Consider the following 23,962-nt stretch of genomic DNA (forward strand, 5'->3'; position numbering starts at 1 on the left):
CAGAAGGAGAAGTATTGCTAAGCGTGCATTGCTGCTACCTATCAATTTCTCCTAAACACTCAGCACTTAAGAAATATCCAAAGAAACACACTGCTTCCACAGCACAACTATTTCAAATTCCCCTTTCAGCTCTTCCCTTTTAGCCAACTTGCACGGTACATTTTAGCAGCTGAAAATTAAAGGGTCACAATATTGAGCCTTCAGGTATCAAGTTCACAATGGAAATAGCAGCTGACACAGAAAGGGCACCGCTGAGCACGGCAGTCGTAATTTTGTTGCCTCTGAGCTGGAGGCAGCTCCCTCACATGAAGTTTGTTATTTAACTCAGCAAGGAACGAAAGAAAACGTTACCGCCGTGGATTTATTCCTCACACAGTCTCTTGCAAATCGTGCTCCAAAACCTGAGCCACGCCAGGAGCGAGAGGCTTTAACTCGGGCTGCGGCATCCCCTCTGATCCCGCTAACTCCCGTTCGAGGGACGAGGGGACAACCTCAATAAGGACCGCCCGCGCTCCGAGCTCTTCTGCTGGAGCCCAGCTTGCAGAGACCGTCACGGGAGCCAAACGCAGCTCCAGGTCCGAGGGCAGCAGCTCGCAGCAGCAGCTCAGGGCCGCGGCACGGCCACCAGCCCAGGCAACCTCCTGCAGCAGGGGAGGAACAAAGAGCGCAGGAAAGCAGCCAGCTCCGCGGGCTGCCCGCTCGCCCCCTCCTCGCGTGGTACAGGAAAAGCAATCTCACCGCCCCGGGGACTCCCCACCCGGCCCCGCTCAGAGGTGACAGCCCGGGCCTGCTGTTATCTCCAACGCAGCCGCATTTATTCTCTGGAGAGCCTCCCACATCTTATCTAGCCGGCGGTTTCCAAACGCCTATCGTACGGTCCGGCTAAAACCGCTCTAAGCTCTTTTCTGCAACTGTTTCTGAGAGGATTTCGGACCGGGGGGAAAGGAAGGAAGAACAAGAAGCCCGCGTCACAGCGGGGCCGGGGCTCAGTTGCTCAGTCCCCCTTCGCCATCCCCGATTGTCATGGAAAGCAGCCTCCTGCCCGTCTGCCCGCTCCCTGCCTCGCCAAGCGCCTTGTAAACAGGACCTGGCACATGAATGGACGTACGGTTTACAAAGATCCCTTGCTTAAAGCAAATTTGCCTCTCAACACATGGCCAAACTCTCACACAATAAATTAACTGTTTGGCAGCCACCGAGCTATCGCTGGAGCCAAACCAATTAGGGTTTAATGTGATCCCAATTTCCTATTTCTGAGGCTGGGGTCGGGGGGGAGGCAAGAGGGAAGAGGAGGGAGTGAGAGCTAAGTAAACCCCCCCTTGGTTTATAAATCCTTGCCAATCATCCCAGATAAACCTGTCACCCACAGCTCTAAATCTGCATTTGCACTCGCATGCTCAAAGGGACGCTATGGGAAAAGGCACGCTGGGCTCAGGGAGCCTGACTCCCAACATGTGTTTTCCATACTTGGGAAATTCAATCATTTAAAAAATATTTACCAAGCTTTGTCTTTAATTAGAAAAACATGAGGACGGATAAGGAGAGTTATTGTTTCTAAGCTAGAAATGTCAGGGATCCTAATGATGTCACAAGATAAACCCAATTACCGACCCACGTATATGCTGCCAGGGAGGCAAACATTTCGGAGAGTTTTTCATCTCCCCTCAAAGTTCAGTGCTTCACAGTCACAATTAATCAGTGGCTTCTCGCCCCCCCCAGACCTAGCCAGGGAGGAGGAGGGAAGGCTCCTGACTGCAGATCTGCTTGACTGGGTGTTTTGATGCAAAAGAGCGTGCCCGGAGGGGGAGGAAGATGGAAACCATTTGACTTCTTTGTGTTTCAACATCCTGACTGCAGAGCCTCCCCTGCTCATGCAATTACCTGCCATCACCTAAAACAAACAAACCATCCTCATCTGCACCTGGAAGCACCACGCAGCGAGTGTTCACATCCTTTTAAAAAGTGCTAAATTAATTCTCTGCCTAACCCAGAGCCACTGAAAGATTTGCTCCCAAGAACATCGCCACGAAACGTTGCCTCCCACCATACTCACGGAACTGCAAAGAAAGGGCCTCGAGGAGAGGACGGGCTGCAGAGACCCAAGCTGGCCCAGAAGGCAGGCACGAAGGAGCAGCCACCGTCTTCCTCCCTTCCCGTGAAGGCAAGGAAAGGTTGAGCATTTTCCGCGTCCACGCTGCTGCCCGTAAGCCCGCTGCAGAAGCTGGCCCCGCGGATGCACCCCGCACTTCCAGCTCAGCTTGTTCAGGCACCTCCGGCCAGATGCAAAGAGGCTCCGCAGGCAGGATACACAAGAACTTAAAAGTATAAAGCAAATATTTGTTGGCTAACACACAGAGAAGATAGCTGGGATGTAATGAGTTATTAGGCGAAGCATTTGTGTGCTCACCACTCCTGATAAGGCGTCTGAAGAGTCTCTGCTGGCCGGCAGGCGTCAGGGAAGGTCCCTGGCTCGGCTCCCCAGCGCTGCCCAGCTGCTGCCTGCCACCAGCCCAGTCCCACCAGTGCCCCCAGCGCTCGACCCAACCGGTCCTCCCCGGTCGCTGGCAGACCAGCCTGCCCCACGCACACCAAGCACCCTGCCCTCTCCTTCCTTTAGGATTTGGCACCTCCCCATTTCACTTCTTTTCCTTCTCGAGTCCTTGAGTGACTCAGGGCCCTCTGGCTGTAATTTCAGTTTTTCTTATCTCTATACAGATTTTCTCGCAGCTCTTTCTCAGCGGTCTGAGTCGAGGTTACGCAGCTGTGCCATGTCAGAGCCAGGCCTCAGATCCTCAGCAGCAGCACAGCCAAATTTTGGGGTGGGATGCTTACAGCAGGGGCCGCAGAGGGAGACGGTTACTCTCAGGCACCCTGAAAAGCTCCAAGCACATCGCAAGGCCTCAGAGAAATAATTCCCATTGCCACTGTCAAAGCAGATCACCCAGCAGCAGCAGCACCGATTACCAGACGAACAGACTGTCCCGGTCATGCTTCTTCAGGAGATTCGGCGTGGCAGTCCCGAGCCCCGGGACGAAGCTCTGCACCCATCTCAGCCAAGGCCAGCTGGCTGCAGCGGGGCAGAGGAGCAGAAGGCACCGCGCTGCGGGGTTACTGACCTGCTGAGCAGGAGCAACCCCTGCTCTGCCACGTCACGGTCAATCCCTTACGCTCCGCAACTTCTGGGTTTGGGGGAAATTTAAGATATTCCAAGTCGTGTATGCCAGAAATAGCTAGGTAAACACAAACAAAAGCCCGGCGGGAGTGTCCCAGGTGATATATCTGGAGGAACGTGCTGCTACAGCGACTATTAGGAAGTGGCAGACCAAATCCCAAAAGCCCACGAGGATTCAAAAAAGCAGATGTGTTTAGTTCAATGTGTTTAGTTCAAGGAGAAGCTGGTATTGATGCTAGCAAACCAGCGTGTCCGTTAAATCCGCTTCGAAAGGCAGCAGTGTTTCTGCAAGCATTCACTAAGTGCAGTCAACCGATTATTCTATGACATCTACAGAAAAAAATGGCTGCTGCTACTCTTTTTTAATTTTTTATTTCAAAAAGCTTCAGCGTCATCTATGGATGCAAAGTCAAGACAACAGCATGCCATCTATCTTCTGAAAATACCCCTGCAGCTCAAAGTTGAGAGCTATTACTAACTACTATCTTAAATTCCACCATAAATCTACCCTGGAGAAAATCCCTGCCTGAATATTCTGATCCTTTAAATTCTACGGAGGCTGCAAAGCTTGACTTTGAAGAAAACACATGTGCAGTCTTTGACCTCAAAGCCCAATCACCAGATAAGCTATTACCTGTAGAAGTTAACGCTTCTCTCTCTAGAAGAGCATGAAAGGGAGTGAAAAAGTTTTAGCTGAGCTCTGAGGTCAGGGTTGGCTAGCCTGGAGTCCACAGATGCAGCTGCAATGACAGCCAGTGACATCTCCATAGCTGAACCAAGCCTGGGGGTGCGGCAGGGAGGGACGGCAAGGCAGCGGTGGCACAGGAGAAGCCTTCTGCCCCACGCCAGCCGGCCAAATGCCCTCAGGAACATGGTTTTCAGTCTGGAAGGGTTCCACGTTAATAACAGAATCACAGAACCCACAGGTTTGGGTGGGAAGGGACCTCAAGGCCCACCCAGGGGCACCCCCTGCCCCCAGCCCAGGCTGCCCCCAGCCCCACCCAGCCTGGCCTTGGGCACCCCCAGGGATGGGGCACCCCCAGCTCCTGGGGCAGCCTGGGCAGGGCCTCGCCGCCCTCAGCGGGAAGGATTTCCTCCTTACATCTAACCTGAGCCTGCCCTCTTCTAGTTTAACGCCACCCCCCCGTCCTGTCCCTACCCCCTGGCAGGGACCCTCCCCTCTCTCCTGCAGCCCCTCAGGCCCGGGCAGGCGCTGGGAGCTCTCCCGGGGCCTTCTCTGCCCCAGGCCCAGCGCCCCCAGCGCCCCCGGCCCGGCTCCATGGCACAGGGGCTCCAGCCCTCGGGGCACCCGTCTGGGTGCAAGCACTGCCTCCAGGACCTTTTATGTCAGAGGGGGATATCTGGTGGCTACACCTCGAGGCAGCTGTGAAGCCTTGGCAGCTCAGGCCGGCGGCAGCTGCACTCAGCGTACGTGTTCCACTGCGGCCCTGCTTTGGAGAGAGTCACACACCTGAGCTCTGCCTGAAGTACACGCTCCTTCCTATCCTCAGACAAGCTGCAAGTCAGAGAAAAAGTCTTTGCTCTGACTGCTTTAAAGAGTCAGTTTATTTCACTCTCCTTAACGCTGGTGCAAGGGAGGAGTAACATCTTAAGCCAGTTAGTTTACAGCACAGAAAAATCAATACCAAGTCCCTCAAAGACCTACTTTAATTTCTACACATTGGAAATATCAGTGTAAGAAAGGGATGTTCATGAGAGCCATCCTGCGCCTTAAACTCATACGGAACATCCCAAAGTTTTAAAGCAGTCCCACATTTCTCCTTTCTTTCTGGATCATTAGTTTCAGAGCAAGCACTGAAGTATTTCTCCATACTTCTCTCTCAAAGAAATCAGGAAACCTCCCAATACAGCCAATAACTGTATTCATAACACAGTGGAAGTCACTGGGCTGATAACAAAGGCAATGAATAAAATTTGTGCTTAAACAAATTACGGGTCTATCCTGACTATTCACTTCCTAGAGACCAAAGATAAAACCCAGCAGTGCTCTGGGGCAGATGCGAGGCCCAGTGACAAGAACCAGTGACGTCTTGTCCTAGCAGTCGGCCTGGTCAATACCTGGCACTAAAAGGACATCGTTCCCTGTTTTCTATCTATAAAGCTGCTGACGGCTATAACACATATTTATGTGCTTATCCTTATAAAACAGCAGTATGGCTCATCGGTGTTATCATTAGCACTTCACCGATGGAAGCTGAGCCACAGGCATATGAAAGCTGCATAAAAAATGATGCTTTAGCTGCAGCTGAGTCATCTGAAGAACCCCCTCCCTACGGCGTGCCAGGTGTTTGTCACCCTCTCTTGCCAGCGGTCACGGCCTTGCCGTACCTGCCGGCTTTTGGTCCCATGCAATCGCTTCCTGACCCGGTTCTGTCAAAGCGATCCAGGTTAAAAGCCCTGCTGGCAGACACGGTTTATATTGCAAAACTGAACAGCTACATGAAGACTTACACACATTTCATCTACAACCCAGAAAAACATTCAAACAACTTGCCCAAGGTTGCAGAAAGCACCACAGCTGAGGCAGGAACTGGTTTTACATATCCCCCCTGAAGCTATGGCTTCAGGCGCAAGATCACTGTTTCCTTTCGCTTCAATTATTTTTAAGTGGGATTTTAAAGGCCTGCCTTTTCTCCCAGCGCTCAGTCTAACAGAAACAGGGAACCTTACCAGTCTCTGCACACGTCAGGCTGCACCCTGAGCAGACACCCTGGGTGGGATTTGTTTCATCTAACTCCTAACTGCCAAAGCCTGAGCCAGTTATCCCAGACTCCCCTTGCAGTTTGTGAAAAAAAGCAGGCACCTCCAGAACATAATTCATCTCATCCCAAGAGTGGTGTCCGAGGAAGGAGAGGTGAAGCACCCGCTCAAGTGCCTGCTTCTCCTGTAAAGGGAGCTCAGAGAAAGGAGACCAGGTACATACAGCTGACTTTTGGGTACTGAAGCTAAAGCAGGTGGTCTCACCCAAGTTCCTTCTGTGGGGTCTTTTTTTCAAGACAAAGGGAAGAGCCCTCCCTCGCAGTGAGGTTAGGAGTGGCTCAGTCAGGTACCAGGTTTCCGCAAACCCATGTTGCTGCTCACACAGCTTGCTCATCGCGACGCCTGCCTCCCGCAGCAGCCGTCTTCACCGCCGGCTGTTTCCAGTCTGCATGCTTTGATAGACCAATATTTGTAACTGCCTTAGGGGCAAAACAACCTCGCTCAGAACATCCCCATACACTCTGCACCGAGCAGCGCGATAAAGTATTCACCCACCCCCTGCAATTTCCGTCGCTGGGTAACTCCTTCTTCCTAGCAGGAATGTAGCTTGCAGGGTGGTTTCCACATTAAAGTTGGCATCTATCTTTATGCTGCTTCCCTTTGAGCAATCACACTTCACTTTAAAATTCCCTCATTTCCTCTGAGCGTTCCGATAAGCCCGTAGTGCTTTTCTGAACTACGACTTATAAACGGATCGCGAGGAGGCCATGGTCCGGCCCACGAAAGGCCCACGCTGCCCACGAGCCATCGTCCTTCCTCCCTCTGCCTGGGAGGGTGCTGAACCCACTCCCAGCACACACACTTCTCTGCAGATAACTGCTGCACTCAGACAAACAGATGAGAAGAACGATCAGGAGGCCAATACCTGACGGGCACGTGCCAACCATCTATTCTGCTCCTTGGCAGCAGTAAGGCACTGCCCTGCACTCTTGCCAGCCTCACGGCTTTCAGACAGACCGCAACTCTTCCAGAAATAAATGTCCTGTTTTGAGAAATTAATGAAAGCAGGGCTCCCGTTATCCACGTTCCTACTCCCAAACAACAGGGCACACTCAGGGGGTCCCCGGCAACTCCCCACGCACACACGTGTGTCCGGTCTTGCTCAGCCGAGCACGCTGCGGCCTGCCTGCGAAGACAAGAGGAAAACACGGCAGCGGTGTGCCCGCAGCACCCCGAACCAAGCAAAGACATCCGAAAACTCGCCCTGGGCGCGAAACGTGTCCGGTCCCCGCCGCCTCTCAGCGCTGGCAGCGCGTTGGCGCCGGCAGCTCGGTGGCACCAGGCCGTGGCAGCGAGCCGCTCGCCGACCACCGCCGCGACCCAGGACCACTGCCGCTGCCCCACGGCCGGGGTGCGGGGCCCGGCCCGTCCTGCCAGGAGGCAGGGGGCCCCCAGCCCACCCCGCTGCGCCCCTGCTCAGCGCCGCCAGCCCCACGGGGCACGCGGCAGGACGGGGCAGGGCCAGCCCCGCTGCTTTGCCTGGTGGCAATAAACCGCATGCTAGTTAAACGTGCACTAACAAAACACGCACATCGGTAATAGCCGTGTACTACCCGCATACATCCATATACATCCGTATACATCTATATACGTCCATATACGTCCATATACGCCCATGTACACCCCTATGCACGCACACCAAGCCTGTGTGCGGCCGCAGCGGGGCACCCCGGGCATGCAGCGCAGCCCAGCCCAGCGCAGCCCGGCCCAGCCCGGCCCAGCCCCGCGCGGTACCGGCGCTGCCCCGGCCGGCCCCCGCCGGCCCCCTCCGGCCCCCCCCTGCCCCCGGCCGTGCCGAGGCAGCCCCGGTGCCGCCTCCGCTCCGTGCCGGCCCCGCTAGGCCCGCCGAGCCCCCCCCGCCCCGCCGCGCGGCTCTTACACTGGCAGCCTCCCGGGATCCCCACCATCGCCCGGCTCCTCGCCGGCGCCACGGCCCGGCCCGGCCCGGCCCCTCGCCGCCTTCTCCCGCTCCCGCCGCGGCCCGAGCGGCCCGGCCCGGCCCGGCCCTGCCCGCCTCTCGGCGTGACGCGGCCGGGGGCGCGGCCTGCCCCGGCCCGGCCGCCCGGGAAGGGCCGCGGCGGTGGCGGCGGCGGGGCCGGGCCGGGGGCGCCGCCGCGGGGGCCCCCCGCGGGGCTGAGGGGAAGGCGCGGAGCTAAACGCGGGGAGCCCCGGGAGCTGCTGCCCCCGGAGGGCTGTGAGGAGAAGGGGAGAGCCCGCCCAGGGCCTGCCCGCGAGGGGCGGCGGCGCAGCGGGGCTCTCGGGGTGTGTGCCCCCGGGGTGCTGTGCCCCCGCGGAGCCGGCTGCCCCCACGGGCCGGTGGAGGGCCTCAGACCACAAAGCCGCCGGGGCCGGGCTCCCTTCCCCAACATAAAGCGCCGGCACCACGATATGGGGCGTTGCATCTTGTTCTAGATACCTCGTTCAAATAAGAATCAGAAAAGGGGCACTATTAATGCTTTTATGAGGATTTAATTGTAAATTGTGTTCTAGCGTTGATTTTTGGAACCTCCAGACCGATCTCGCCTTGCCTGCCAGCGCTGCGCTGCTCTCCTGGCCGTGCAGAGCCTCCCCACACCGCCCAGGTTAACCCAGGGACATGACGGTGCCCAGCAAACGCCGCACCGTGCGCACGGCCCTGGCTCTGGCCTGGGGACGAAACTGGGGGACAGGCGCTGTGCTGCCCACACACTGCTGCTCAGGTCCTGCAGGGCGTGTTTGGGGAACTCCATGGTGCTTGCAGGGCAACTGGGATGAAGAGCGCGGCTCTTCGGCAAGGACAGCCACGGCTAACTGCTCAGGCCTTCCTCCGTGCGGAGCGGGCTGAGGAGCTCTGTCGCCAGCCCGTGAGGTTAGGTGTCGCTTTGCTGCCGAGGGAGTTTTGGGTGCCAGCAGCTCTCCCATGGGCCTGGCCCATCTCCCATCACCTCCGTCTGCAAATTCCCCACGGAGTCCGCACACAGAAAAAACTCATTTAGACAGACTCATGAAATGAAGCTAAGTCAAAGACCTGAAATGGGGGTGTTTAAACTCTGGCAGAGTCCAAAGCTTGGGTGCCATTTCCCTCTGGTAGGTACCTCCAAGCCCAGAAATGCTGGAATTTTGGATCACAAAAGCTTCGCTAAGCGTCTGTGAGTTCTGCCTGGGGTTTGTCGAGGCTGCACATGCAGCACCGGCCCTGTGCTGACAGCTGGCCAGCATCTGAAAACAAAGCATGAGGCTGCTCCTGTCCTGAAGGAATTTGCCCTGAGAGGTTCTCTGGGGGCACTGCAGGTAGGACAGCTGGGTCAGGGGCTTCCCAACAGACCTAAAAGAAAGTAGCTGCACGTCTGCAAATTGGGTTATAGCTGGGGTTTCTGTTCCCATCAATAAAATACACGTGGCCCTGGAAGCAGGGTCAGGACCCAGTCTCCTGTCCTGGGTTGATGCCACGCCACCCGTTGGCAAGTCATGCTGGTACCAGTGTGCCTGTGGCTCTTTACTTCCTGCAGTCCAGTGGCTCAGCCCTTGCAGGGCTCCTAGCCAGTGGAGGGGACCTCTTGGGATGGAGAAGGACACGCAGACTGCCCACCCTAAGCACCATTAAGTCTCTGCCTTTACGAACAAGGCAACGAGGGCTGTGAGCCCTGCGCAGCTCTGGGGAAGAAAAGGCAGGAGCCCCTGCCTCCAGCCGTGGGCCGGGGCTGCTATTTCCCAGTAGGACCACGCTCCCAGCAAACGGGGTGTGAACCCCTCCAGTTCTGCACTGGTTGGTCCTGGTCAGGCGCCCACGGAAGGCGCAGCTGTGGGTGAGCTGCTGTGCTCTGGTTGAGTGCAGCTGGGTTGGAGTTTGCTGGCATCTCTCAGGTCCAGAAGTTCCATGATGGAGCAGATCCAAACTTGCTCTAACACGACAGGAGCAGCCATCTAGTCGCATCGTCCTCAATTTAACTTTGTGGCTTTGCCTCCTCCCCTTGAGAGACACTAGCACTTCACTGGCCCAGCCCATACATCAGTGCCTGCATCCCCCACCATGGCTCTTATCTCTGGCCACACTGGCTGCGGCTTGACTCTGGCCCCTGCTTATCACAGCTTTCATTTTGGTGTCATCTACAGCCTTCCTGTGGCCAAATTTACCCCAGCGAGGCAGAAAGTGCTGTTGCGTGAGGTGCTGATAGGGTTTTTGTTTTAACTTGGCTGGTCTCCAAAGCCAATGAAACCCCTAGGAGAGCAGCAGGCTGGGCTCCATCCTTGGGGCAGCCTCCCAAAGGCTTCACCACCATGATGGGAGCAGCTCCCAAATCACCTGGCTGTTCTCCCCATCCACGTCCCAGTGTCTCCCCAAGGCTCCCAGGAGAGCTTGCCTGCCCTGGAGCCCTCCACATGCCCCAGGGCAGAAGAGGAGGTGGGAACAGCTGTGCTGACGGCGTGGGGCTGTCCCTGCCCTGCTCCGTGTCCCAACCATCCCGGACACCGTGGCCTTGGGGGACATGCCCTGTCTTGAGGTGTCACTGCTGGGGACGTGGAGGAGGCGAGGAGGGCTGGGGCAGTGATGCAGAGCATCCCATCTCCCTGGGGAAAGCTTTGAGGGAGAAGCTGATGTATGTTCATCTTTCTGGTAAGCAGCCCTGGTGTTGCCAAAGGTGAAGCCATGGGTACAAACCAGCTCCGCTGCGGGCTTTGTATTGTTCTGGTATTTCTAAAGGTGAAACAGCCACAGAGGAAAACCTCAAAGACGAAAGGACTGTGCCACATATCCCTCATAATGTCAGGGTAGTGTCAGGGCATGGTGCATACAGGGGTCAGTCTTGCAGATCTCAAGAACAACGGACGATGTAGGAGCGAGCTCAGGACAGCAGCTCTGGGGACAATTCCTTACTTACATGCGGCTGCCTCGCAGAAATGCGCTCATGTGCTACACGTGTCACCCTGCCGCTCCTCCATCAAGCATCTTCCACAGCAATGGGGAGCTGTTCTGTACTGATGGGGAGCTGTTCTGATGTTTCTATACGTCCTTGAAATGGGCTTGCACATTAGAGAAGATGCTCCATGGGCACATGGACTGTTTTTGGAGCCCTTTTCATTGTGTCATTTGAAAGGGATGTGTTTGGGACAAGAGACAGACAGTTTCTCAGCCCAGTGGTGTATATGGGTACACGACCTAGAGAGGAAGTTATGTGTGTATAAATACATAGGTATGTGGCACGTCTGACTGAGCACCCACAGTTTTGCAAAGAGCATTTTTAGGATTACAAATACACAGTCACTATATATGTGATATATCTATGGTCAGTAACACACAAAAACATTAAATATTCAGACCACAAAATCACACACTACACAAGTCAGGAAATGCTCCCATCCCCTTTAACCATGTGATCACATTTAGCTGTATACCAGACAAACGATCAAGTCACAGACTATGATTTTCCATGGTATATGACTTTCTTTGGTGCACAGGTGAATGGAAGGACAGATCGTTTCGAGGACAGATCGTTTCATTTCTGTTCGCTGCCCCACCACATCCCCAGCCGTCCCTGAGCACCCATGTGAAGCACCCTTCTGGCCGTGGCCCTCTTCCACTCACTGTGCTCCTCCCAGCTCCTGCTCCAGCTGCTGCAGAGGTCCTACCAAACCTTCCTGCATCGCATGGCCTCGAGTCCCCCTCTACACCGAAACGACGAAGGGGACTTCAGATGGAAGCTCAGGCTCTGGGCGCAGGACTTTGCAGCCTTGCTCCTGTCCTTCCAAAGCGCGTGTTAGTGTGATGCCCCCCCCCCGAGAGATGCCCTGTGCAGCAGGGTACGGACCGAGGTGGGCCAGCAGCAGGGCTGAAACGTGTTCAGATCCCACCTGGTGAAGCTGGTGAGGTAGCTGAGAGCAGCTGAAGGTTGTCATCCCCTGCAGACCCATGTCCAGGTGGGGAGCAGGATGCCGAGCCGCGGGTAGGGGAGGTCCTGGCTGGTGGCCATGGCCCTGGGCTGGAGGGAGCACTCTGGGGCAAGGACTCCGGGGGCTGTTCTTGCTCCCCACAGCTCAGCTCCTTCAGCCTTGTCCTGACTCTTCCTCACCCTTTGCTGTCCCCTCCCAGGTCCTCACCCTCCCTCTAAGGGGCAGTGAATCTATCGGCAAGGATTAATGGGTTCCATCAAAGAATGGCAAACACAGAGCAGGAGGGAAAGTTGTTTGGACATCTCTCACTTCACAGGCATGCATAGCTCTAAAAATGCTGAAGAAAGAGTAATTACTGCCATAAAAATGAGTGGGAAATGAGATAAAGGGTTTATCTCACAGCCCAGCTCATGGCAGAGTTACCTGCCTGCATCCTTCGCTACAGACTGGTTTTCAAGACAAGGCAAAATGGAAAGTTTAGCACAAGAATCACAGCAATGGAGAAAGAAGAGAGGGCAAACAGCATCAGAGCAGGGCTGGAGCCTGGTGGTTTCCCAAGGCCGGTCCTGGCATCTGCTTCTCATTGGTGGCGCTGGTGACCTGGGCTGGAACGAGCTGTTGGGCAAAGACGTGCCTGTTCTGGCTTCCCACAGCTCAGCTCCTAATTTCCCACTAAGGGAATTCCTGAATTCCTCACTGAGGAAACGCAGCCTTGCTCAGGGTGCTCAGTGCCGGAGCTGGGGGTTTCCCTCCCGGTCTCCACCACCCGACAGAACCCGATGACCTCTGCAGAGCCGGCGTGCTGCCCAGCCCCACAGCCCTGCTCCTGACAACATTTCTTGGGTCATCGCGTGGCTTTGGCCGTGGTGCTGAGCCCCGCGGCTCGGCTTGCTGCCCGCTGCAAGCTCTGCTCTCTTCCTCCTGCATACGCTGCTGGCTGCAGTGCCCAGACCCCACCAGATGCCGAGGGGACCAGCGGGGCTGCCAGGAGCACCTGCAGCAGGCAGGCATCCCCGCCGCAGCCCTCAGGAGCCCACCGCTCCCTCCTTGTGCCACCCTTGGAATCGGGATGGCCTCGGCACCACAGCGTGCATCGCACCCGCTCGCAGCACCCGTGCCACTCGGGGACCCGCAGGACACCTCCAACTCCCAGCGGCGGTCCCCAGCCCCCTGCTCCCGTCCTGAAGCAGCGCTGAGCCCAGCCCGTGCCTCGCCACGCAGGCTGCCTGCCATCTGGCACGAGCAGGGCCAAGTGGAGTTAAATAAATGTTAAATACACACTAATACCATGTGACAACTAGCGAAAGGCAATGACTTCAAGCTTGAAGAGTCTGGTTATGTAAACAGCATCCTGAAATTAATATTTACCTTTTAAAGCAAACAGATATTTGGGGTGTTTCATAGTCTTTCTGCCTAGCAGATGCCAAGAACAACAGCTTGGTACTGCAGGGAATTGGCTTGACAGCTCAGGGGACGGTGAACTCCCCAGCAGCCTCCAGACTGTGAGGTCAGGACCGGTCCCTCTCTTTTCAAGCAGCTAAATTCTCACAAGCACCAGATTAATCTTTGCTCAGGGGCTGCAACCCCTAACGAGGAGCAGGAGCAGGGAGCGGGGATTCACGCAGCAGATGGGCTGGGGGATGAAGGCTTTGGGGATGCTCGGAGCAAACCTTGTCCAGAGGGACTCTAGGGGGACAGAGGGGCTGTTCCAGGCTCCATGTCCAGCCCTACCTGCATCCATGGAGCAAACCCCATATTTTTTCCTCCTTTAAGGGAAGGTCGTTTTGCAAATCGCAGCCCAAGCCCACTCCAGCTCCCTGCACAGCTCCCAGACCTTCTGTTGCTCCTGCAGGACGTGCTCCAACGGCTGTCCCCACCTACCCCTGCATGCCTGGCTCTTTTGGGGAGCTCAGCAAGGTGTTGGTGGCATTTCCCAGCCACGGGATGGGCTCACACCACACGCTCTGTTTGCCAGGTGGCTGAGGATGGAAGCTTTTAAGATCCTTCTGCAGCTTGCCGCTGCTGCCATCACCCTGGGTTTCCCTTTATTTCACCCCCCCCGGCTCCTATTGCACCTTCTCGGCTTCATCCCAAGCCCCATGCTTTCATCCTCTTCCTCCGAGGGACGCGTGGGGACACCCAAGCCACCAGCAGCTGGCCAAGGGTCTCGGGCTGGTGTCTCTGCATGGGGTCACGCTCAGTGGAGACGGAGACGCACAGGGCTCGGAGCCAGAGGGCTCGGCGAGTGGGATGGGGCCGGTCCCACGGCCTGAATCCGGCCCTCCAGGACACACCGGTCCCGTGAGCATCACGCCGAGGGGACGCGGGGCTGTCACCTGCTGCTCACCCGATGTGCAGCTGCTGGCTCGGGAGGACAAACCGGCAGCTGCTTTCGGGGGCCGGTACCTGCAAAGTAAACCCATTAATGCAGGCGGTGCGTGGGTGCGAGCCAGGGCGGGACGGGGTTGGGAGGATGTGGGGAGGCTCGATTGCCCCTGTAAAAAATAAAACAAACCAACAACAGCTTTCCTAGGATGGTTTGGAAAGAGGTGTCAGCGCAATTGCACGGACAGGGGAATTTGGGAGCTTGTTGTGCTGAGAAATGGGGAAATATTGCTAAGGACAGGGCAGGAGAAGCAGCCTGCAGGCTGCCAAAAGAGACGCTGAAGGTCCACGATCATGCACAGCAAGATGCTGGGGGGCTTTGTTCCTCCCTCATGTCCAGGGGGGCTTGCAGTGAGAAATTGGGGCTAAAGATGGGAGGGTGAGACCTGGCAGTTCATCAGTCCTTGGGGACATGGGGACCAGGGGGCGAGAGCTCCACCGGGGAGCAGTCAGCCCTTCTCCTTCCTGAGCCGGTGCAGATGCAGGAGATGGGCTCAGAAACTTGGGTCATTCATCTGTGCCACATCCCCAGGTCCACTCCCTAATTAAAACAATTCCTTGTGATGCCGGGTGCACTGTGATCCAATGCCCATTTCCCTCCAAACAGTGCTCGATAGTGGGAAAAACTGTGAGTCCCCGCTATTAAAGTTAATGAGTTACATTTTATATAAAAGTCTAGGAATTGAGGCTCTGAATATGCAGCCTCAAATAAATAATTCTCTCCAAACTGGAAAGAAAGCAATAGCGGAGCTCTGGGAGCGTTTTCTGAGCCCAGAGCAGGAGTGGGAAATAATGGAGCAGGATGAGATGCCCCAGTGATGCCCCAGCACCGCCGGCTCCTCTCCAGTGCTCCAAGGGCACCCAGCTCACGTGAGTGGTTTTTTTTGGATAAGCTTTTGGGGAAAAACCCATCCAGGTGTGTGCTGCTGTCCCCCCAGGCGGTGTGGCTGCCCTTGATGCAGCAGGGACACAAGGGACGGGGCAGCTTCTGCCACAGGAGGCTTCAGCTGGGCAATGCTGGGCACTAATTTGGATGAAATTTCCTTTTGGAAAAGACCAGGGAATAAGCATGTGGCGTTTTTATTCCCAGCTCCGCTTTGTTTTATACGATAAGCCACAGAGCTTTGGTCAGGAATCGAAATAATGAATTTCATTGTTACCAACTTAAAAAAAAATAAAATCCATTAAATGGCAAGTTCTGAAATGTCGTGATTTGTCTGGCTGTTCAGCACAAAAAGCGATCTGGAAGTGGCCGCGGCCGAGCCCCCATCCCCTCTGTGTCCCCAGAGCCTTCCCTCCTGTCCCCACCATGTCCCGGGGCAGGCAGCGCTCCGGCCCCACTCCCCTTTTCCTTTGCTTCCTTAGGGCCCCAGCACCCACCCGGGGGCTCCGCCGAGGCCGCCAGCCCCGCCAGCACCTCCCGTGCTGCTCGCAGGGCTCTGCCCCGCATCGCTCCTCTCCTCCCCGTGCCGGGGCCGGATCCTGCGGGGTGCCCCGGGGCAGCCAGCCCCGCCGGGGAGCGGTGGGTAGCGCGCAGACCATATCAGAAATGATTTCCTGACAAACAGTGCGGCTCATTGTCTGTTCTCATTTATAAACTGCTCCACACCAGCCATCTGATATCCATTATTACAATTACAAACAAGCCCGGTAACTCTCCAGCTGGTCAGCCCCAGCCGAGCAGCACTGCAGCCATTCAGGGATGCCATATGGTACCGGGGCTTCCAAAGCAGCATTGTCAATCAGCCTTATTAATTTCTGAGTTCGTTTCTTTTCCTTTTAGGGATATATGTGTGTGTATATATATATATATTTGTGTAATGCAGAGACACTTCTCTGGCCTTAATTTGGAACACGCAGCTGACAGAATAATTGCAACATCTAAATCGACGCGGCAGCTGGCGGGGAAGGGAAGAGCCCGAGCCCCACGAGCAGCCCCTGAGCACTGGTGCTCGTGCAAGACCTCCACGCGTCCCTCGCCATGTACACCACAGTGCGTGCCACGAGAATATTAAAAACCCATTAGCTCCAGAGCGCCGGACACGGCTGGCTTTTTAACTGCAGACGCAGAGTTGCTAACGGCCGTCTCCCTTCGATCCCTTTGCCTCCTTTGAGCCGCATTTGTTTTTTTCCCAAACATTTTGGAGCCTCTGGGTGCTGTTACTGGAGACAGCTGCAGGTGTTGGTGAGCTGCCGGCTCTGCCCACGCCCGCCTCTGTTCTGAGCGAGCGCTGGGGTGCACCCATGGGCGCTGCATGGCTGCAGCGGGGTGGCCCCTCCATTTGGGGTCATTTATGGGGAAAGAGGCACAAACACACCAGCTCGTGGTGACTGGGCATTGCGCCTTCTGCGCTCACAGCAGCCAGCCACGGGGCCTGGTGGGTTCAGTTTTAATTTTTTTTTTTTTCATTTTTTTAAAAATTATTTTTTCAGCTTACATTTTAAATCAAAAATCAACAAGGACCAATTTATTTTCTTGGCTTTTTGTGACAAGCCCTGCCCCAGCTTGGGCTCAGCACCCAAAAGCAGTCAGGGCTTTCCCTCCACTGGTGCTCGGTGCTGGGGGGAGCAGAGGAGGGGCCAGCGGTGGCCGATGTCCCTCTCCGTGGCACTGTCAGGGTGTCCCCATGAGAGTGGCCCAGCGCATTGTCTGTCCGGTCTCTCCCCAGTTCAGTGCCCGGTGTGTCTGTGCGGGGAAGCACCCTGGCCGCCTGCTACGGCACCCAGCGGGGCCCAGCCCGGAGCAGGGTGCTGGGAGGGGACGTGCACCAGCCCTGCCCCAGCTTCAGCAGAGGCCTTCACGGATTTCACTCGTGGAATTCCGCCCTGCGCTGTCGAGGAGTCAAAATATTGAACTGTTATCAGAGAAGACAGTGGATCTGCACCTGACATGTGGCTGGAGCTGGATTTATACAGAGATATTTCCGAGCAAAAATGCCTGTGGGGCTATGGATGCCTTTGGCAGCATCCCCAAAAGCAGCCAGGAGGAGGGATGAGCTGCGCTACAGGCACCGTGCTTGGGGGCTTGCTTTGTATCCCAGCCCACACGCAGCGATACAAGGCAGGGCAGCCTGAAAAAAGAGAGGAGAACCTCAGCACCGTATGCCAGGTGGCCAGGGTTAGAGCGCAGTGCGCTCTGAATCGCGTCGGCTATCCAAAACCCGGAGCAGAGCCCCAGCCGGATGCGGCCACATGGCCGGTGGCCACGCGGGGCCACACGGGGCAGAGCCAGGGCACGAGGACGAGGACACGCTGGGGAGGGCATGGGGGGGCACAGCACAATCCTGTCCCTCCCTGCCTGCCCCCATCCCGCACGGCTTCGGCACTTCAGGGCCACGTGTGTCCCAAGCTCAGCTGCTGCAGGAGCTCTCATTTCTCCCCACCCCACCCCAGGTGGACGCCCCCGTGCCACAGGTCCCTTCTCAACTTTGTACGCTGCTCATGCCTATTTTCTTTGAATTTCTGGATTTGTGCCCTTTTGGTTGATTTCCCCATGGCTCTTCACTCCGGCTCTTGGCGAACCATCCCACACTTTCTGCAGGAGGCAGCTCACCTGCTTTGTGCACTGCCTGTGGGGGTTTCAAGCCACCCCAGCGCAGCCCCTGCAGCTCTCCCCATGGCAAATCGATCCCAAATGAGCAAATCTTGCACGGTCTGGCTGTGCCACAAGGGAGCTGCTCCACAGAGGCTGGCACCACGTGCCCCTCTTGTTTCCCCAGCTTCTCAATGGCACTTGTTCAACAGCACCTTGCAGATGTGACATTTCTCATGGGCAAACAGGGGCAAGGACAACCTCCGGGCCTTAGTGGGGTTCCCCTCCTGGCCACCACTGCAGATTCAGTCCTGCAGCGTTCCCTTTGTGAGCTAGAAAAGGGCAAGTTGCTCACACAGCCCCTGACACGGCTCTGGGATCTGCAGCCCTGCTGCTGCTCTTGCTCGAGCCTTTCCCACACACACTTTTTTTTTTTTTTTTAAATGGGATTTTGATGTTTTCTCAACATTCTTCAGTTCTGATTTCACATCACTCCTGGAGCTGACTCACTGCTGACACCGTCTTCTCTGCACACCCGAGGGAGAGCCGAGGCATCACGACTTCTGCTCCTGCTCCTGCCTCTGCCTGCGTGGTTCCCTCTCCTCCGGCGCTTCCCGAGGAGCGCAGCTCCCCGCGTGCTACCACAGCACCACCACAGTGCTGAACTTCCTTTATTTTAAATCATTCTGGAAGGAATCTGGAAATGTGGATGCTCACCTCCCCGGTATTTAGGGGAGAACATTTTGGCAGCTGGAAGACAGGTCCCCCCGTGGCTCCCCAGGCTGTGTCCTCCCACCCAAGCACCGATCCACACTGCCATCGCCGTTTCTGCACGCTAAGATTGAAGTTGGAAATGATATTTGGTTTATATACACTCATGTCCCATGTGTGCTGACAGCCCCACATCACCTGGAGCTGCGTGGAGCAGTGCAGGGATGGGAAGCAAGCAGGGGTGGGGAGCCAGGGGGACGAGCACCCACGCAACGCCATGCTGCAACACCCGCTTGGAGCTTGCTCCATCACCAGCGCTGCTCTGCCTTTCCAAGAAACTTTGGGGGAGGAAAAAATTAAAAAATCATATTTTTTCCATTCGCGGCTAGAGCAGGGCCAGATTTTGCAGCAGGATGCTTTTATATTTTTGTAAAGTGGAGCGTTTTTTTTTCTTTTTTTTTTTTTTTTTTTTCTGGCCAGCACATCCCGAAGGGCTCCCGCCACAGCCACGGCCGTGCAGGGGACAGCGAGGGCGGCCAGCTGAGTCACCAGCGCGGTGCCGCCGGAGGGGACCGGCTGCCTCTCCTCGGGGCTGCCACCGCGGCTTTGCTTTGAAAACCCTCCAGTGCTTTGTTCTCCCTCTGATACAATCCATTTGGAGCAAATGCAGTTTCGGAGCATCTTGCCAAGCCCACAAGCTTTTTGGGAGGCTGCTGCGAAGCATTAGTGGCAGATAAGGCCCTCCGCGGAGATGGATGTCTGGCGAGGGAGGCGGCGGTGGCGGGGTCTCCTCCTCTCAGCCCCGGCCTGGGGACACCTCTGGCTCCTTTTCCAGCTCCTTCCCCCCGGGGCTGGGGGGCCTGACCCTGCGCATTGTTGCTTCTTGCACCCTGCCACCTGTGGGCCCCTGCTCCCTGGGGGCCCGGTGCCAAAGCAAGCAAGGGATGAGGGTGCAGAGGGTTGGGATGGACCTGCCCTGGTGGGGTCCTGGTCCTGAGCATGGGGGGTCCAAAGGCCTGGTCCCTGTCCCTGCAGTGCCAGGACAGGAGGTGTTGAGGTTGCTGCTGAGACCGTCACAGCGGGGTGCAGCACGGCTGCAGGCCTGGCACTCCCATCCCCTTCCCCTATGGCTTGGAGATGCTGAATTTCTGTATTTCTATCTATAAGCAGCATTTATGTGCAGCATCTGTACTGGGCAGAACTTATGTGCAACATTTACACACACACCATGCAAAATTTACAGCATGCAAAATCAATACCAGGCACCATTTACACCATGCACCATTTACATGCAGCATTGGTACCATGCAGCGTTCATACTACGCAGCATTCACACCATGAGGCGTTCACACCGTGCAACATTTATATGCAGGATCCATACCACACAGCACTTATACCATGCAGTATTCAAACCATGCAGCACATACACCATGCAGCACTTGTACCACGCAGGATTCATACTGGGCAGCACATACACCACGCGGCACTCATACCACGCAGGATTCATACCACGCGGCACTCATACCACGCAGCACTTGCACCACGCAGCACTTACACGCCGCATTGCCGTGCAGCAATCACACCACGCAGCATTTGCGTTCAGCATTTCCACGCAGCACTGGTGCCGTGGTGTCAGGAGGGGAGCAGAGGGGACGCATCCCTCCTGCCCCGCGCCGTGGGCTGCTGGCCGCGGGCAGCACCAGGGACGGGTGCAGCAGGGTGCCCGGGTGAGCGGCGTGAGGAGCCTGTGCTGCCAGCAGCCCTCAGCCCCACGTCCCCAGGGGACCGAGGGCTCTCAGTGACGGTTGACACGGGGTGGAAGCGGGGCCGGGTGCAGCGGCGGGGAGGTTTAATGCCGTTATAAGTCGGGGCAGGGGGTCTCCAACAGACGAGGGCTCGCCGGCCAGATGGGGAGACCCGTCTGCCGCGCCGCCTGCGCCGGGGCCACAAAGGAGGGTCCCCTCGTGGCAGCTGGCCCCGAGGAAGAGGTTACGGAGCCACGTGGCAGGGCAAAGCCCGAGGGTGGCAGGGGCGGCCCCGGCCTTTGTTGGGGTCACCCCCGGCTGGCGGGGGAGCAGCTGGGATGGAGCCGCGGGGTTGGAGGGCGCTGGGACAGCTCCGGCGGGCAGCAGCAGTCTCGGGGGGCACGGCACCGGCTGCGAGACCCATTCAGAGCCGTGTTGCCTTTGTTGCTCTTGCAGATGATGAATCACTCTATTTTTCCCCCTTTTATATTTTTTATTTTTCCCCAGAAAGAACAGGACTGGCCCCGTGCTGAGCACCCTCCTGCTCTGACTCGCAGCAGCCCGATGGGGACAGGGACGGGTTCCCGTCCTGCCCGCTCACCCCTTTCAATGTAGGGTGAACCTCGGGCCATATTTCAGCCCTGGGGTGGGTGCCAGGATCCGGCCTCACATCCGGCTCGGCTTCCCCCTCGCAAGCGGCGCGGGGCTAATTTCAATTATCTTCTCCAGGCCATATGAATTCTATTAATATCAAAGTAATGAGGTAATTACTGTGATTTGGAGGAACGGCTGGGGAATTGCTTTGGATAGGATTTCGCCAGCCGAGAGGGTAAATTAAAACCTCTGTTTGGAAGGGAACAAAAGGCTGCATCCGAGGCGAGCAGAGAGGCGCGGGTGCCAGCCCAGGGCCGTGGGGGACACCCAGGTGGGGGACACCTGTGCTGCCATCCCTGCACCCCCCCTGCGCTGCGGGGCCCTTTGGAGATGCCGTGGGCAGAGCTGGCAGCGCTGGCCATGGGGCGCTCGGCGTGGTGGCATCTCGGAGCAGGGCACGGCCACCAGCAGACGAGGGCCGGGGTGGCTGCGGGAGCGCGGCAGGCACGAAGATGGGGACAGTCGGTGTCACCGCAGCGCAGTGGCACGGGGTGGGCAGGAGGCAACCGCCCTGGGATGGGTGAGACGTGGCAGCGGGCGTGCAGCTGGGGGGGAGCATCGCTGACACCCGCCACAAGGCATCGGCTGGAGGCGGTGAGGACGGTTTTGGCGTCGCAGCGCTGAGCAGAAAGCCCAGGGCCTGGAGCTCTGGGGCACAGAGGCAGAGCTGAAAATCCCCTGCAGAGCCCAGAGCTGAGTGCGCGGGGTGGGACGCGTGTCCCCTGCCCCCTGAGGGTGCTGCTGGCCTGCCCACAAGCCGAGCCTGGCGACGCACGCTGCAGGGACCACTGTCCCCGTGTCCCCTGTCGCTGCCACCGGCATTGCAGCACCCGCTGCGGCTCCGGACCCAAAACTGCTGGGGGAAAGGGGGTGGTGGGAGCCCCCCACGCTCCTCCAGCTCAGCCCACCCCAACCTTGCGCGCAGAACCCCGGAGCCCCCGGCCCCAGGGGGGGCTGGGGGTGGCCGAGGAGGGCTTTGCCCCCCCGGAGGGAGCCCTGCTCGCTGCCGAGCGGCGCTTTGCTGGCCCCTGCTGTCAGCCCCGCGCCCTGCGCCTGGCCCCGGCTGCGGGCTGGGCGCGGCGTGCCGTGGGGCTGCCCCTGCCCACGCGTGGCGCCGAGGCCCCCCCCGTCCTCCTGCCGGGCTGCTGCGCGGAGGGGAGCTCTCCCCCCAGCCCCCGCTTCTCCGGACGTTTCTGGGAGCTCTGGGAGTTAAAAATAAGCCGCTGGGAGCTGTGGGCGCGGGGACGCTGCCAGCTCCCCGCGTGGGGACAGCCGGCACCCGCCCGCTTCGTGGGGCGCGGGCCGGGGAACGAGGCAGCAACGCGCCCGCTGCTCCTCGCACCCCGGCCTCGCTCCCTGCCTCGGTTTCCCCCCGAGCACACCGCAGGCGAGAGGCCGCAGGGGGATGCTGGTGGCGCAGACGCTGCACCCGCGGTACCAGGGGATGTGCAGCGTCGTGGGTGGCACCTCCAGCAGCTGCACTGCAACATCTCGGTGGTCCCAGGTGCACCCAGGAACTGGCATTTTCCCGTGCGAGCTGCAAATTACCCAAACCACGGGGTGTTTTCCCTGTGGCCTACATAAGAGGTCAGTGGGGTGATCAGCCCAGCAGCAGGTACAAATGTGCCGGTACATTTTACAATCCGCAATTAATGCGCTGACTTTTATGATTGACTTATGCCCCCTGAACTACCTTAGGGGCTGAGTGAAGTCCTGCCACCGATGCCACTTGGTCCTGGAGCGGATCTGAGACACAGAAGCTGCGGCAGGCAGTGAATACCGGGCTCTAACGGGTGAGGTCTGCCTGATGCAAGGCCAACAAGTGGTCTTGCAGAAGATTTGCTGACTTGCTTAAGCCAACCGTGCCTGCTGGAGCAGCCGGACTCTGTGCACATCACTGCTGGCCAGAGTGTGACAGCTCTGCTGCATCACCCAGCTTCTGCCTTGCCCAAAGCTGTTTTAGCTCCCAGGTGCTGCTTTTTCCCATTTCTTCGACAGAAATCATCCTGCCTTGATAATGTATCTGCCATGTGGTAACAAAGGTATTCTCACAGCAGGGAGCCCTGCTGATGTGACCGTCTTGTAGGGATCCATATGGGAAGAACCTGGGCCGAGAAGGAAGAAACTTTGTCGGGGCTGATCGTGTCCCAGAGAAAACAGCATGCTGTCGGGTTAGAGGAGTCAGAGACTCCAGAGATTTTATGGTCAGACAAAGCCATTTTGCTGCATTTCCTGTATACCAAAGGATGAATCACTCAGTTAAGTACATATTGCACATCTGAATCTCTTTTATTTCCCTTTCTGTCCATGCCAGTGGTTTTTCAGCCATTGGTTCCCACAGAGTCGCTTGGGCAGAGCAGGACCAGCTGCCCTGTGTGCTGCCCGAGCAGACCAAGCACCGTGGGCAGCCAGAGGTGTTGTTATCTGGCTTGGGAACATTGTTCCAGACCCTGAACGCGAGATTTTATTTTGTTTCACAAGTGATTAATTTAACTAATGCAACTAACGGTGCTCTATAAATAGACCGGTGGGCTTTGACACAGCTCCCGTCTGTGCCAAGAAATGAGGCTAATAATAGCTGCTTAACCACCAAGTCCAGGGGAGCGGGGAGATTCTGCAGAGAAAAAGCCAGGACAGGCTCAGGAGTGCAATGAAAACCAGCAGTGAAAGTGGCACCAGCCCCACGGGCATGGGGACCCCATGGTGGGCAGGGGTCCGCGCCCTCCGCACTGTAACGTGGGGGTTTTGCACATCTGGCCCAGCTGTCTTGGGCGAGGAATGTGGAAAATCCATTCAGAAAAGTCTTGGGAAGCCACCTCTTGTGCCCGGCCAGAACTGTCGTCCTTCACCCACCTCTCCTGTGTGAGTCATGCTCACAACACCTTGCAGCAGAAGCGTCCCCTCTGCTGGGACATGGGGGGCCCTGAGAAATGAAGGACCCTGAGAACACGTGGGGTGAGGGCATGCCTGGGGGACCAAGCGTCCGGGAAGGTCCCTAAAACAGCAGCCCCTCTGCTCTGGGGACACCAGGACCCCCAAAATGTCCTGCAGGCCTGTCCTCCCAGTTTGCTGACACCTGAAGCACTCGCCTTGGGTCACCGTCCCACGTAAGTA

The 23,962-nt window shown here is 57.2% G+C and overlaps 1 protein-coding gene across 3 annotated transcripts in view; it reads right to left on the reverse strand.

The window, feature by feature from the left end:
- The window catches only part of CBFA2T2 (CBFA2/RUNX1 partner transcriptional co-repressor 2), a 63,495-nt gene extending 55,561 nt beyond the window's left edge, over positions 1–7,934 (reverse strand). The window contains exon 1 of one of the 3 annotated variants that reach the window (XM_035547939.2): positions 7,833–7,934. In XM_035547939.2, the coding sequence (XP_035403832.1) occupies positions 7,833–7,860 (28 nt within the window). In that variant the 5' untranslated portion in view covers positions 7,861–7,934. The remainder of the gene's footprint in view (positions 1–7,832) is intronic. The other 2 variants (XM_035547938.2, XM_050713930.1) reach the window with 2 other exon arrangements.
- Positions 7,935–23,962: the final 16,028 nt, after the last annotated feature.

Source organism: Cygnus atratus, chromosome 16 (assembly GCF_013377495.2).
Source record: "Cygnus atratus isolate AKBS03 ecotype Queensland, Australia chromosome 16, CAtr_DNAZoo_HiC_assembly, whole genome shotgun sequence".
Lineage (NCBI taxonomy): Eukaryota > Metazoa > Chordata > Aves > Anseriformes > Anatidae > Cygnus > Cygnus atratus.